Raw genomic sequence first — 14,820 nt, 5'->3', positions numbered from 1 at the left:
GAACAGTGTGAAAGAACAAACTGGTGAGATCTCAAATTAGAAAACTGTCAAGAAATCACAGTCCTTAGATAAAGTCCTGCAAACTGTATGCTTGTAACAACCAGGTTTCTGTGCCAACCATCAACAACCACTAGCAGTTACAGAATATCAAGAAATACAAAAGATAATTAGCATACAAAAATTTAAAACATCAAAAAAGAGGTTTAGAAGAAGTCTCGTCCAAAACAGCTTTACACTTGACAAGACAAAAGGTTGAAAGTAAAAATATTTTAAGAAAACATGACAAAGACAGAGAAAATGTTACTCTTAAAGTAATAATTTGAGTACTGAAATGAGTTTATCAGGATATTAGTCAAAGTAAGCAACTATCCAGAGGATTTATGCCCAGCTGCAGTTTCCAAGTGGAAATAACAGCTTGTAGGCATTCAAATTATTATGCTAGAATGAAATTGCAAATATTCATGGAGTTAGTTTCTCAAAAAAAATTTCTTGTTTAATCTTCTTCCTGTTTTTTAAAAACTAACGCTGACAGTGCCGGGAACAAACATGCCACTGAAAGAGAACCCGCGAGACACGTAAATGGTTGAAATCATCTTTAGTTATAGCTCTAATAGCATTACCATGCTGCAGCATTTTTTTTAGGTGCAGAGACGTACTCTGTGCCGCAAATTTGTTCAGCTTTCTAAGTAGCTTTTTGTTTGTAGTTCCCTTGGTCTCCATCAGAGGCAGACAGAGTTCAACATTATTGAAACTCTGAATGTAAACAAGGACATGTAGTTCAGACAGTTTTTTATTCCAGTTGCACCACCTGTCTGTGTCATTTAGCTTCTTGGTTCAGATCAGGGGAGAAACTTGCCTGCCCTCTTATCATCACCCTCCTCAAGAGAACAAGCTGCTCCCAACATCATCTTTCAGCCAGTGTCTCTACCGTCTGTTGCTAGAGGATACCTACAGAGGTATTCATAAAATTCAAGCATCTTGCAACATATTCTGTGATGACAAAGTCTCGCCACTAACTGAAACTTAGATTTCGGGTAGTAGTGATCTATTTTAAAACTTATGTTTGATGAAACCATAAACAAACTTTGTAGCTATTGTTTTACTGTATGAAAAATCAATTTCCTGCTTACAATTTGTTTATTAGAACTTTTGTCACGCTTTAATGTTTCAGATCAAATAAATTATTTTAATTTCAAAGACATCCATAGCAAATACAAAATACAGTTTTTAAGTATATTATAGTGGTAAGAAAACCTTGACCTATGTGTAAAATATATCCTCCTTGTGAAATCGAGGATTAACTCTATGAGTCATTATCCACAAAGGTTTTGTGGCCAAGTTCAAAAATTTCATTTGCTTCAGATAATGAATTAAATACTCCTTCATGACATGTTTAAAGCTTGGGATATTGTTTTAAGCCTAGACCAGATTTAAATTTATCATAGAACAGTTAGATTTTTATCAAGAATCAGTAATATTAATAATTATTAATAATAATATCTTTATATTTAATCAGGCAAAACCCCATTGAGTTCTAGATCTCTTTTGCAAGAGAGACTTGTGCATAAATCTATATTTGGTGGTACTACAGTACATAGGGTTGACAATAAATGCACACTGTACTCTTGATGTTTAATTTGTAAGTCTTTGCAAACCACAAATAGCTTTCCTTGTATTTTACAATTATGCACAACGTTTTGTTGGTCTATTGCAGAAATGCCCAATAAAATACAGAAGGTTATGCTTTTACAAGGAACCAAAAATGTTGACTACACAAAAACAGCAGCCCAGGCTTGCAGTATGTTTGGCAAATGCCCTTCTGAGCTAGTCTTTCAAGCCCATAGATGGTCTGAATGCATAGTATTACTGTGTTCCATGTTAAATATTGTTACATAAAGAAGAGGTGAAGCTTTCAAACTTTCATTTTCAGCAAGATTTGGTGTGCAAAATCCACTGCAGATGTAACACTTCTCAAGTGCTAAATATGCAGAGTTTATTTACACTGCATAGAAGACTAGCATAATGCCTTCATCACATCTATATATAGGCACAAAAAGTCTCACGCATGGTGTATGGCAGCATGCACACTCTGTCAAACTGATTTGAAGCTAACAAGAAAACAAAGAAATCTGTGAAATTTGAGATGACATTTTGTCACTCCCAAGAATGCTAATTTAAGAAACGGCTGAGCCAGCTGTTAGAAGACATTGATGAGTCTAATAATATCCAGAGTGCGCAATAACACATCACAGTCATCATGACTATTATTGTGCTGGGTCATATTCATGTGATGGGAAGAGGAAGTGGGACACCTTCATTCGAAACAATGCTTCAGGCAGCTTCACGTATTTCTGAAACAATGCCGTCCAGATAATTCGACTGGGATTTGCCAATGCTACAACCCTGCCTGCAGTAACACAGCTCAGACTCAGCCACGTGTGTGGAACAGTGTAATGACATTTCACTAATGAAGAAATTGAAGGCATTAGTTTGAAAAATGCTGAACTGGGTTAAGGGTTGGGACTATCCGAGATGATGTTTTCCGTTCTTATAGTTAAAAACAAGGAGCTGAAGTGCAAATCCACAGCAAGGGAAATAAAAACAGAAATCTGTTCAGTCTGATTTTGATTCGTTGAAAATAAATGAGGCCAAGTTTACAACTTGTGTGCACATAAGACACGAGATAAATGAATGCATTCGTCACAGTAAGTCTCATAAGTGTTTCATTATGCATCACTGAGAGAAGAGCCGCATTTTCACATAGGTCCTTTCTTACCTAACTTTAGCAAACATTTCATAACTGAGATCAGAATGTTTCACAGCTTGTTCAGCATGAGGATTCAACAAATCACTGTCCGTCAAGTCAACATGTCAGTCTTTTTTTTTTATTTCCTCTATTCTTTGACAGTGTTGCTTAAGAAAAAAGGAACAGTGAGTTAATTCATACTGTGGTGATCTTCTGACTTTTGCTTCATTCGTCACAGAGGCTTATCGAGGTTGTATCGACTTCCTTCCATTTAGACGCCATTTTCAAATGTGCTAAACAAATATTCTGGTAATTATGGAACCTCTGGCGATAAATAACCATGGAATCCAGTACATTATTACCATTTAAATGTTACACACAAACAGACGGACATAAGGAATCATTTTCACAGCGAAAATGGAGAAAAAGGGTGAGAGGTGAAATCCTACCACACATCAGACCTGAGTCAGCAGAGACATCTTACATTAATACAATGAACTGGGAAAAGACTCTGTTCTGTAGAATGGTGTGTTTTTATTTAGAAGATACCAGGCACTTTTGTAAAATTCAAATTAAGGTTAGACAATAATGAACTCAAAATGTTATTTTATTGGCATGATCATTTAAAATTTAAATGATGCCAAAAATAAAATTGCAATTCAACAGTCTTTTTGGCAACTCTTCTATCACTCCATGCTGAGGAATGGTCAGATTCTCACAGTATGATAACCGGGCTTTTCCCCAGTGTGTTATGATAAGCCTTGTTGGGTAGTCAGGCTTATCTTTCCCCCCAGCCCCATGGCAACAGTGCATGACTGCACTTGCACCTAAATGAGCCACACAACCATCAAATTACTAACAGGTCTTTATCATCCAATCAGAGAATTCCTTGCAAATACTGCATTGGCTTTGATAAAAAAAGAAAAAGACCAATCACAACCAGAAAAATCTAAATATTGGATCAAGCAGTAGATATTTCTAAACAAAGAAAAGTTATTACAATCAATACTTTAATTTTGTACCCCAAGAATATTTAGTTAAGCATAAAGATATGCTTACTCCTCATAATATTTATTTAAATTTATTTTACTTTTAAATGTGGCTAGCATTATATATCTTGTTTTAAGATCCACTGGCTCATTACTCAATTAGGACTTAACTGATGAGCAAAATTTATATTTTGATTGTATTTTTTGTATTTGCCTTCTTTAAGACTAAATAGTTGGTGTTTAGATGTTGTCAGTAATGTCTTCCAATAACACATAATTACCTAGTCAGATTTTAAAACATTTTTTGTCAAATTTTAAAAACTTTTAGCACAAAAACATGGTGGGTCATTGGTAAAGTGCCTTAGCATCCCTCATTAACAAGTTTTTTTGGGGAAACTCTAAAAAGGGTGAAAAACAAATTCCACAATTATACATTGACAAATATTTCAAACTTTATTCTTTTCCTCCTTAAAATGTAGACATAACAAATATCCTTCCTGTTTTTAAAATAACACAGGATATTACTTATCAGATTTAGAACCAAGCAATCTATGGGTGGGCATATTATAGTTTATTCAACGTGACTACCTATAGATGTCCCAACTGTTGAATTTCTTTTTGTTGGAAACAACTAAAACGTATCAGACATCTACAGCCAGATAAAACTCTTGTCACTCATTTTCTCTGTCATTTTTTAAGTTCGAAAAGAAGGAACAACATGATGTTAAGTTTTGCTATTTTTAAAACCAGAACTTTTTTCAATATTTGTATGCCTTGCACTAGACAGCAGCCAATGCTGTCAGCATACAGCCTAGAGCGCCAGAAAAACTGCTCTAAAAATAAAACTTGGCTTTACTCAAATAGGTTACATCACTCCACCTATTACATCTGGGATTCCCAAAACTGTGGGCTAGTAATTACACTTAAAATAATTCATAAAGCATTTATTTGTCAATTTGGTAGGAGTCAATAAAAGTAGAATAACATCTGCTGTCTGTCCTTGTTTAAATGGCAAATTTATTGCATTTATAAGATTTGAAAAGCAATTTCTGGGGTCATAAGTATCAGAGACTGCCAAACAGATCAAAAGCAGAAATGTTTGGAAATTGTATTAAGTTGTGAAAATGAGCTACTAAACAGCCCAGAACAATAATTTCTCTTAACTATATTCTAAAACATAAACATTTTGAAATACATTTTCTGATGGAACCAATCATACCATCATCTTTAGAGTTATTAATTAAAGTTTAATAATATAATTAAAAATAACCACATATGATGAGTATTTTTTTCTAGTGTAAAATTTTATATATAGTTCCACTGAAGACTATCTGGTGATTTTCTTAATTTTTATGTTTTAAGATTAAACAACTTATCAACCCCAAATATTGATTTCAAACCTCGAGACATAATCTGAATGTGTCACAACTAGATTTTGTTGTAACAGGTTCTGAGGAAAATTTCATTTGGTGGCTTAATATAAGCCCATCGCCGTTATTAGAGGCTCAGCAGGTGTTTTTCTTCAAAAGCAAAACTACAGAGAAAAGGTTTTTTACTTTCTGATGTACTTATGATATACAACGTACATTAAAACACACTCAGATATAAGAAACAGGAATAGTAAAAGTACCATTAAACAAAGCTCAGCTGTTATATTATCAAGGCTTCAGAAAGACAACTTTTTACCAATGCATTTGTTATGATGAACTTACTGTAATCTATTTTTTATTATGATTGACTTAGACTTTCTTTCAAATCCATCTAGATAACTTGATTGTAGTGGAATGAATGGGAGTGATTAGAAATAACTCGGACGTTTGTATCCCTGGAAACAAATTGAATTTTTTGTACATCTTAGGTGTTTTTATTACAATGATTTCTACCAAAAACTGAAAGTCAGGTATATCGGTTTATTTCAAACAGAGGGAAATATTTTTAATTATTTAAAAAAAAAAATTAACAAATTTTTTATTAATTTTTTCCAGTTAGACATTGTGATTATGTTGTACATCAATAATCAGTCATTTGGAAGACAGCAGACATCAAATATTCACTGACAACCTCCACCAGCAGGGAAAGCCACAAAAGATCATTGTTGGTTGTTTCACATTGTGTGCAACCAAAATAATGAAAAGTTAAGTGGAAGGAAAACGTGTTGTAGAAAAAGGTGCACACGCATCAGGAATAGCTGCAGTCCTATGACAGTGGATAAAACCATTCAAGAGCTTGAAGGAAAATTGCAAGACATGACTTGAAATGGAGTGAGTTGCTTAAGACATAAAAGTATTCAGGACTTACCACATTTATACAGTAATGCAGAAGATACTCCAAATAACCATTGAGTGCAAATGTTGCACAGTACAAGACATGCAGTTCAGTAATAACTTTTTTAATACTGATAATTTCTAAAAAAAACAAAAACAAAAAAAAACAACTTATTTTGTAGTTTTCATTAGATGTAAATCATAATTATAATTAGGAGAAATGGATGCTTGAAATACATCACACTTTTTAAATATAATTCTTGACGTGTATTAACTTTTTATGTAATTTATATAAGTTCTGGTTATATTGCCCTCATTTAACATCATGAAGATTTAACATGGCGATATAAAGGTGAGAAGAAGCAACAGTAATCATGCAAGTCTTAGTGGCTTTTCAAATGACTCAATAATAAAACACCACTCCCCATTTTGTTTGAAGAGTACCAACCATCCATATGAGCAAGGCTGAACAGCATCTCACAAAAAAAAAAAACCCGGGACCTGTCTGCACTTCTGTGAACTAATATTTGAAGTTGATATTGACAAGACAACACCCAAATGTTGCATAACTGACTTCATGCCAGCAGGATAACCAAACGGACTGAGTTCAGCTGCAGAGGTCAGTGCTGGAAATAGCTCTGGGTACATCCCTGCAGAAGCCTCACCAACATCATAACCAGCATTCGGGACAGCGCTCAGAAAAGTCAGCAGCCTAATTATCACTTCAACTCCAAAAGCCGCTGCAGTCTTGTAAATAACTGTCCACACTCGCACAGAAGCGCGCAGAACTGACCTGTTTTTCAGGGGCTGACTCTTCAACTCGTAGTAGGTTTTAGGCTCGTCCTGGAAGTCCTCTCCAGCCTCGAAGTCTGGAACTATTCCCGATTCAGACTGCATAGCCGCGACTGTCAACTTCTGAGAAGCGCTAAAACCTTAATCAATTAATACAAGAAAAAAGACTGACGATGTTTGCACCGCCGTAGTTCGTGGAGTAAAGCAGCCGTCAACACGAGCCGCCTCTATCCAGGACCAGGAGCTCTGTAGTCCGCCACAGCAGCGAGCGCAGGGCAGTTGACTGACTTCAAGCCGACTAAGAACTACGAGTACCAGAATGCACTTGCTTTGAAATGTCAGCATGGTTTTGATTGGCTGCAGCAACGGAGGCGCAATCCCACGCTGATTGGTACCATTTATACTCAAGTTAAATTGCCTTCCAGTAAAATAAAGAAACAGAGGTAATGAAATGCACATTGAAACGAGAAATACATTAAAAGAGTAATACTAAAATAATAGCAATAACATGCATTACATAAAAAGAAAAAAAAAGCAAAGCAAAAAAATAGCTAATATATAATTAAGAAATAAACTAATTACCATAACTAGGAAGATGAAATACTCAGTAAATATATTAGTTATGTTTTAAAGGACCCAAATGTTTCTGAACTTCTCAGGTTTTAAGGAAATTGACTCCAAAGGAGAGGAGTGTGCAATTCTGAACCAAATACAAGGACTTTCATCTTTTCTTTATTAAGTCAGAGTGGCTTAATAAATACTAGGTTTTCAGTCACTTAGGGACTAATGGAGTGTGGTTGTGTGGTTACAAATAACCACATAACAGATAGGTTATAAATTGTGTGTCATAGGTGGCTTACAGATATAGTACTATATACCCATATATGATAATTGTTTGCTCAGATCTTTATAAGATTTATAAGATCAAGGTTGTGAAAAATATAGACTGATTCACTAAATGACTTATTGGATGGTAAAATTCTGACCGACTTATAACCTGCTCTTTGGTTTGTACCTGATCTCTATGTTTACGGTTTTGGGACTAAACAGTTTTACTTTATTATTTCCTTCCTTAAAATGGAGGAAGTTCTGACCAGTCTGCTTTAGTAATAAGTAATTATGGTAAGAACGGCAAGTCTTTTCGATATTTAATCAAAAGCTAAACTATTTCTAATTAATATCTCATGATATATAAATTAGGAATTTCTTTGAGCAAGAATTTAATCTCAACAAGCCACAGCATAGATAGAAAGAACATAAGAATGCATGCTTTAAGATAGCTGAAATGGTAATTATGAGAATGGCATATAAAAATGTCAACTTTTACTGGGAAGAACTGATTCATGGATATTTAATATGAATATATAAAGATTGTTCTGGGTATTAAATCTTGGAATCCTGATGTCTGATTTTGACTTCTGTCTATTTTCCTTTGATATCATCGACACTAATCCTGACGGTGATTGTATGGTGACACACAAATGCACGTTTTTTTGTTATCTGTTTACATATGGTATGATATATAGGATTACATTTTAATTTCTGTCGGGGGGGACATATGGATACCAAATTTTTGAAAAAGGCAGCCACAAATTGCAACATGCTGGAAAGCACAATTAGAATGAGTGCATAAGAAATAAAATCAATACTGAGTCAATAATAATATAATGGCCAAGGGGTCAAACATCTTAACTGGATAGATTTATATTTTAAACCACTTCAAAATTATGACTCAGCTTATCAATTATAATAATTAGTACTTTTTAACCTAATTGAAAACTTTCCCTCACTGATTTAGTGCAGCAAGATAAAGGATAATCTATAGACATACTGTAAATTTTGAAGCACCTACAAGGTCATTCACTTTTATGTTAAAATAAAGCAGTTCAAAAAGATCTTCCTTAAATGACATAATCTGGTGAATTAATTTGTTTTCTGAAATCGTGGAGGTGTTTAACCCAGCAGGAGCAAGAACCTCTGGAGGTCCAAACTAACTTAAATGACTTTGAGTCCTCTCCACAGTCATACACAGTCCACTGCATTAGTTATTAGTCTGCTCATTTGAACTCTTATCTTCCACTGAGGGGCAGTATAGTTCTAAAAAAAAATCCTTTTTTTTGGCCTACACTTGCAAAATGGAAATTTGGTGGAAATTTAATATTTGCATTCTCCTCATCCTGTTGAACTGGTTTAAAGCTAACTTTTTAATAATAGTGTTACAGTGGAACTGGGCTCCTATTTAGCAAGCAAAGCCTTTGGCAAACTAAAAATAAATCCTGAATTGACAAGATTGAAACTGAACTTAGACACAGGTTTCATAACAGGATCAAAATTCTTTATCTCAGCGACCTGATTACTTGGACACAGAAGAAAGAAAGCTCACAGTCAGGGCATAAGAAGCATATGCTGAGGGGTTTTGCGCTCAGTTAAAAATGTCAAGGCATGCACACAATAGACCAGACATGCATTATTCTAGATGTAGCTGAGTGAATGGATGCACTGATTACCCAGAACCCCCAACTGTGTAAGACCCACAGAGTGTGCAGAATACAATGCCCTTTGTGATTTCTCAAGTGGATGTAGTATGTAAATATTTTATACATCTGCATGTTATTCTGTCTTTGATGCACAGTTTGATACAATGAATGGAAAGTATTGCCCTTATTTTATTAATAACCACAAAAATAATGGTTATATGAGCTCTTCTCCTGCACTCACCATATGTATTTTCATATGGAATATTGAGACAGCCATTGAAGAAGGTAGGCTTTGTGTGTACAACTATTCCTGTGTTTGTTTGGCCATACATCCTGGATTATCAGGCTGTTGACAGACACGGTGATTATTCAGTTTTAGTCTTCTTGCATCATCTGAAAATCTTCTAGAAATGATAATGCTATGCATACCAACAAGGTTCTGAGGGCCTCGTTAAAAATATTAACCAACAGAATCATAATCCCCAAACAATATTTAAACATTAACATCAAGAACTTTTTTCACATATTGGAGACCTCCAGATGGGTCTGAAGGGCAAGAGAACTTTCTTCACTGTGCATGGTGGGGAAGATTCACAGGGTTAAAGTTCCTGGAAACTCTGATCAACCAAGTTAAATATAAATGATGAAAAACCTTCACTTGCTTTTCTGTCATGGATGTTATTCGCGATACAAGAAGTTGTGTTACCAATAATACTAGCAACACAGCTTTAGATGGACCCTCTCAGTAAACGCTCCCAAATTAAATGTTAAACTCTTCTAAATGTTTTAGTGAGATTATACTGCTGCAACGAGAGATTTATTCATTATAAGGCTTTTTACACATCCTTCGACAATAGCTGTGGAAGGTGGTATATGAAGACAAAAAAATTATGAAATCAAAAATGATTGCCATATGACATCAAATTATTATTAGCTCATTGGCTAATGATGCATTTATCAACCAAGGGTCAAATAAAGGATTATTCCATCCTGTTTTATTCAATTGTTAAAATGACACAAGGACAGTAACACAAACATTTATCGAATATGAAAGTAGACTTTTGCCCCTGAGAATCCAATTCTTCCTTTTACATTTTTGTCCTAATATGCACAGCAATTAATTAAGTAAATAAATACAAGACACTACTTTTATTCTGATGTAAAATAACAAATTTAACTGCTTCAATTTACTAAAATATAACAGTAATATTTTAGTAATCTGGTTCAAAACAACTTACCCACTAGCTGCACACCAGTAATGTGCACCACTACACTGACCTCAACATAGCTGGAAACAGGAGCATAATTGCAGAGCAGACCACAATATTGTTTACACAATGATGCACAGATAACTACTGTAGGCGCTGACAGCCAGTGCAAACAGAATCAGCTAACAGTGATGATGTAGGATGATATGAAAAGAGAAAGTTTTGCTCTGTGCACAAACTTTTGGATTGACATCAGCCAGCGATCAGCTATTTACAGCAGCATATTTCTCTGGCACTGGACTTCAAATAGAATCCAGAAACTACTGCTATGCTTATTTTAGTTCTCCAGAACAATAGTAAATGTATGTGTCACATTTGTGTAAAGTAAAACAAAGTCCAACATCCAACACATTTCTCCACCAAGAAGCCACTTTTAAGAAAAGTCTTTTGAAAATATGAAAATGTATGAATGCATTTTGAAACTTATTTAAAAGATTTTAAGTTATACCTACTACCATGCTATTTCAGCCATTTTGTAATTAAAGAGATGTTCAGATCAGAAATACTCTCAGCCATAATATAAGTTAGTAACCAAAATGTGACACAGATGAAATTCATTCCAGTTCCATTTAGCATAGATTTGTTGATATAGATTTTAGATAAGGCATTTGGAAACCAGGATCTGGCTGTTTACAGTGAGACGGTAGCAGCATAAACACCGGACTAGGCATGAAGCAAATGCAAATGCAGATCTCAAGTTACCCTGTTAACCCCATGCCACAGTGGTGTGAGCATGTTATCTCCATATCACTCTTTGTTGCTGCTGTGTTTAGCTGAGGGCTTGTGTTTATGAGTTCTTGCTCCACAAAGATAAAGATTAGATTTTTGTAATAAAAATGTATGTTTTATCTGCATGCCTTGTGGTTGCTATCTTCTTCTTGGTTTGCTTTTTATGCACTTGGGTAAACTGTAAAAATGTACTACTTTTTCACATTTCAATTTGAATCATAAAATGCAAAGAAAAATATTTAGGAAGCTTTCTTTGTGTTTTTGAGGTACACCAAATGGTATCATTCAAAATACTTTTATTCAGTAAATAAGTCGTTAAATTCCTAATAAATGTGATAGCAGTAGTGAGGAAACCTCCTCTTTTGTTTATGTGTTCTTTTTTTCTGTAAGGACTCATTGAACAGATGGTTTTGGGGGATCTTAATGAGATACTCATTCATGAATGATGTCAGAAATCCAAGAGTGTTGTGGGGGGGCAAATAGGGCAAACCTGCCACTGGTGACACTCCACAGCTTTGCCTATATGCAGCTCTTAATTGGTCTGTTTTCATTAAGCAAACTTAACATACAATAAAGGAGAAATACATTTATTTTTCCAACTTTTCTAAAATTGTGGTATCTTTCTCTTTTGTAAAAACTACCAGCTGAGCAATGCTGTTGGGATCAATAAATATTTCAGCAATGTCGTCACTCCTGGACAGGAATATATCTCACAGGTGAAATACACACCAGTGATCAGGTTCAGCAGCACTGAGCTCTTATCAAGTCAGGGATTTTAACTGGTGTGTAAAGTGGAAAAACTGCAGTGCATCTGGCTTTATAATACAATAAAAAGCACCAAGCAGCTTTTCCTCTTTTGTGTGTTCAGCATAGAGACTTGGCATTCAGCCATTGAAAAGCAGCAACTAAGTTTTTTAAGGTTATTTTTTTTCTTTTTCTTTTTTTGCATTTATTTGTACTGCATTTAGAACACATGCAAATGAGCTTTTATACACAGTGTGTTTGACCCATATTTCTGTGAGGTCATGTTCTACACGCAGAGCTGTAAGGTGCTTCAAACAAGTATCTAAAAATAACCCCAAGAGTTTAGGAACATGAATCAAATGATTCTTTTTAGCTCTGTAGTATTATTGCTTCTCAGTGAATTATGTTGCTATGCTTTATTGAAAAAGAACAAGTTTCACCATTGCCTGTTTTGTCAGTTTTATTGAGGTAGCAGATGTCATTATTTGTCTTCATTTTAATTTTTTTAAGAATTAAGTTGCTCATGACACTGCATGCATGGAAAAGTAATCTACAAGAGGCACATCCAAGTACGAACAGAACAGTTTGATGACATTTGTGCTCCCAAAAGTCCATTTTAATGAGGCTCATCAATCAATCCAAGTATTTTTAAGGAGGTATTAAACAAACCTTTTGCAAACCCCACAATTTTTGTCTTAAAAATGTATTTTGTATGTAATCTTTAGGCTCATGATTAGTAAAAGAGAACATCTCTGGAAAAATCTTATCTTTGATGAACTTGCAGATTTGCTAGAGGATATTGTGAAACAATAGACAACAAATAGCATTTAACTTTACCACATAACTTGGCAGGCTGTGCGCCAAGAGCATTTATCACAGAAGCAGCCATGAGATCCAATGCACCTCTGGAGGAAATGCCGAAATCCACAGCTCAGGTGTTAAAATATGTTAAGATGATAATTATTAGTTGTGCACTGCACATTTCAGACCTTCATTGCACAATAAGAAACCTATTGTTAAAAGAAAGCAGTAGTTTGTACTTTGCCACAAGCCAGTGTGCACAACTTAATTTTGGTCTAAAATATAAAATATTTATTTAATTTTGGGTTGTGATTACATGTAAGGAAATACTCATGCAAGCAGCTGTATGTGACTGAATATTAGTACTCTAAAAACCTCTAGGGCTGCAGGCAAATGTAAATATTTGCTAATTTTTTTAGTATAACCTAACAGGAGAGGAGGAAAAGTTGTTGCTATGGTAACAAAAAAAAGAGTGCAAAAGTGATACAGAAGACATCGGTTGTGAACCGAAGACCTTGCAAAGCAAACACTTTAATAAAAAAATGAAATCATCCAAAATAGATCAGAATAAATATGAAGCAAGAAGAAAAGAGAGAGAGAGACTCAGTTTTTAATATCAAACATCAAACAAGGTCCTAACTGGACACGCATGGACCGAATGGATCTCATGTGATAGTAAGGGATGCAGCAGAGACACCGCCTTCAGGCCATCAAGGTTCATTAACATGGGGATGCAGTGTGAACCAGGCCGGCCGGTGTTCTGTCAGATAGCCATACATTGTCAGATCGTCATACGCGTATGACAAACTGATGGCTATATCTGTCAGATCAGCATACGTTTGCATACGTTTCAGCATACGTTGTCAGATAGTCATACGCTTAGCTCAGACATGTATACGTTGTCATTACCATATGATTTTATTTAATCAGCAACATAGAATCATGACGTAGATAAGTATTTTTTTCAAAAGTGAAACACTGGTTTTGCCCCAGTTTCAGTGTGGGTAAAAATTGCGTTTTCATACACGACATGCTATCCAAGTTAGCAGACATGTTATCCAACCCAAAAATATTAAGGAAGTGGGGGACGTGAATTTAAACAGGGCGTGTTTTAGGACGTGTTTTGTAGTTTACTGCAGCTGCAGCAGCATTAAATTTAATTTATTTAGTTACTTTTTATTGTGTCTCTTCTCGCGTATGACAAGCTGACGACTCCTCTCAGTATGGCGGACCTCCTGCAGAATGCGCATGCGCTCTTACCATATGTATGCTATTCTGACATGTATGGCTATCTGACAGAACACCGGCAGCTGCTGGATGAGAGGCGCTGAGAGATACCGGATGATGGGCACTGGCTGTCTTATCTTCACTTAGAGCGGGATAAATACTGGACACATTTAAAGCGCCTCAAAGAGCTGTGAGAAGACAAAGTATGATCAGTCATTCATGCATGTGATCCATCAGCATGGGTTTGTTGGTACCATCTTGACAAGCAAATGTGATTTTCTATGACTTGCAGCTCAGGCCGCTAACTAAATTTTGTCTGGATGTACAACAAATCTAAACCTGTTGTAACAGTCTAGCTGCAGGTGGGCCAGTGTACGCACCTCACAAACTGTGTTAGAATAGTTCCTTCTTGTTGACCTGACAGCTTTACAACCCTTATTGTATTTCCTTTGGTTTAAATGTGATAGACCAACACACATATTTTTATATATAAAATAAGATTATGCATAGCTTTTTCTTTATTGTAATCTAGAAATGATGTGGATTTGTATTTAGCTCCCCTTTCCTCTTATCCCACTTAATAAAATCCAGTGCAACCAATTGTTTTTTAAAAAAACCCAGTCTAATTAGTAGACAGTTGAAAGATAGCTGTTCTGTGGATGCCTCAGAGGTTTGTTCAGGAACCTTAGTTAAGAAACAGCATCATGAAGACCAGGGAAACGTTTGAGACTGAGTGAGGGTCATGTAGAGTTTCAAATCATCATCTAACAACTATCTTGAAAT

General features: G+C 35.2%; 1 protein-coding gene across 4 annotated transcripts in view; it reads right to left on the bottom strand.

Annotated features, from left to right (window-relative positions):
• mitfb (melanocyte inducing transcription factor b) overlaps positions 1–7,079 on the bottom strand; it is a 34,861-nt gene extending 27,782 nt beyond the window's left edge. For 2 of the 4 annotated variants that reach the window (XM_044118562.1, XM_044118578.1), the window contains exon 1: positions 6,793–7,079. In XM_044118562.1, coding sequence (XP_043974497.1) covers positions 6,793–6,896 — 104 coding nt within the window. In that variant the 5' untranslated portion in view covers positions 6,897–7,079. The remainder of the gene's footprint in view (positions 1–6,792) is intronic. The other 2 variants (XM_044118551.1, XM_044118569.1) reach the window with 1 other exon arrangement.
• Positions 7,080–14,820: the final 7,741 nt, after the last annotated feature.

This window comes from Gambusia affinis, linkage group LG01 (genome assembly GCF_019740435.1).
Source record: "Gambusia affinis linkage group LG01, SWU_Gaff_1.0, whole genome shotgun sequence".
Classification (NCBI taxonomy): domain Eukaryota; kingdom Metazoa; phylum Chordata; class Actinopteri; order Cyprinodontiformes; family Poeciliidae; genus Gambusia; species Gambusia affinis.
The sequence above is the reverse complement of the archived record's forward strand: the minus strand, read 5'-3'. Positions and strand labels throughout refer to the sequence as shown.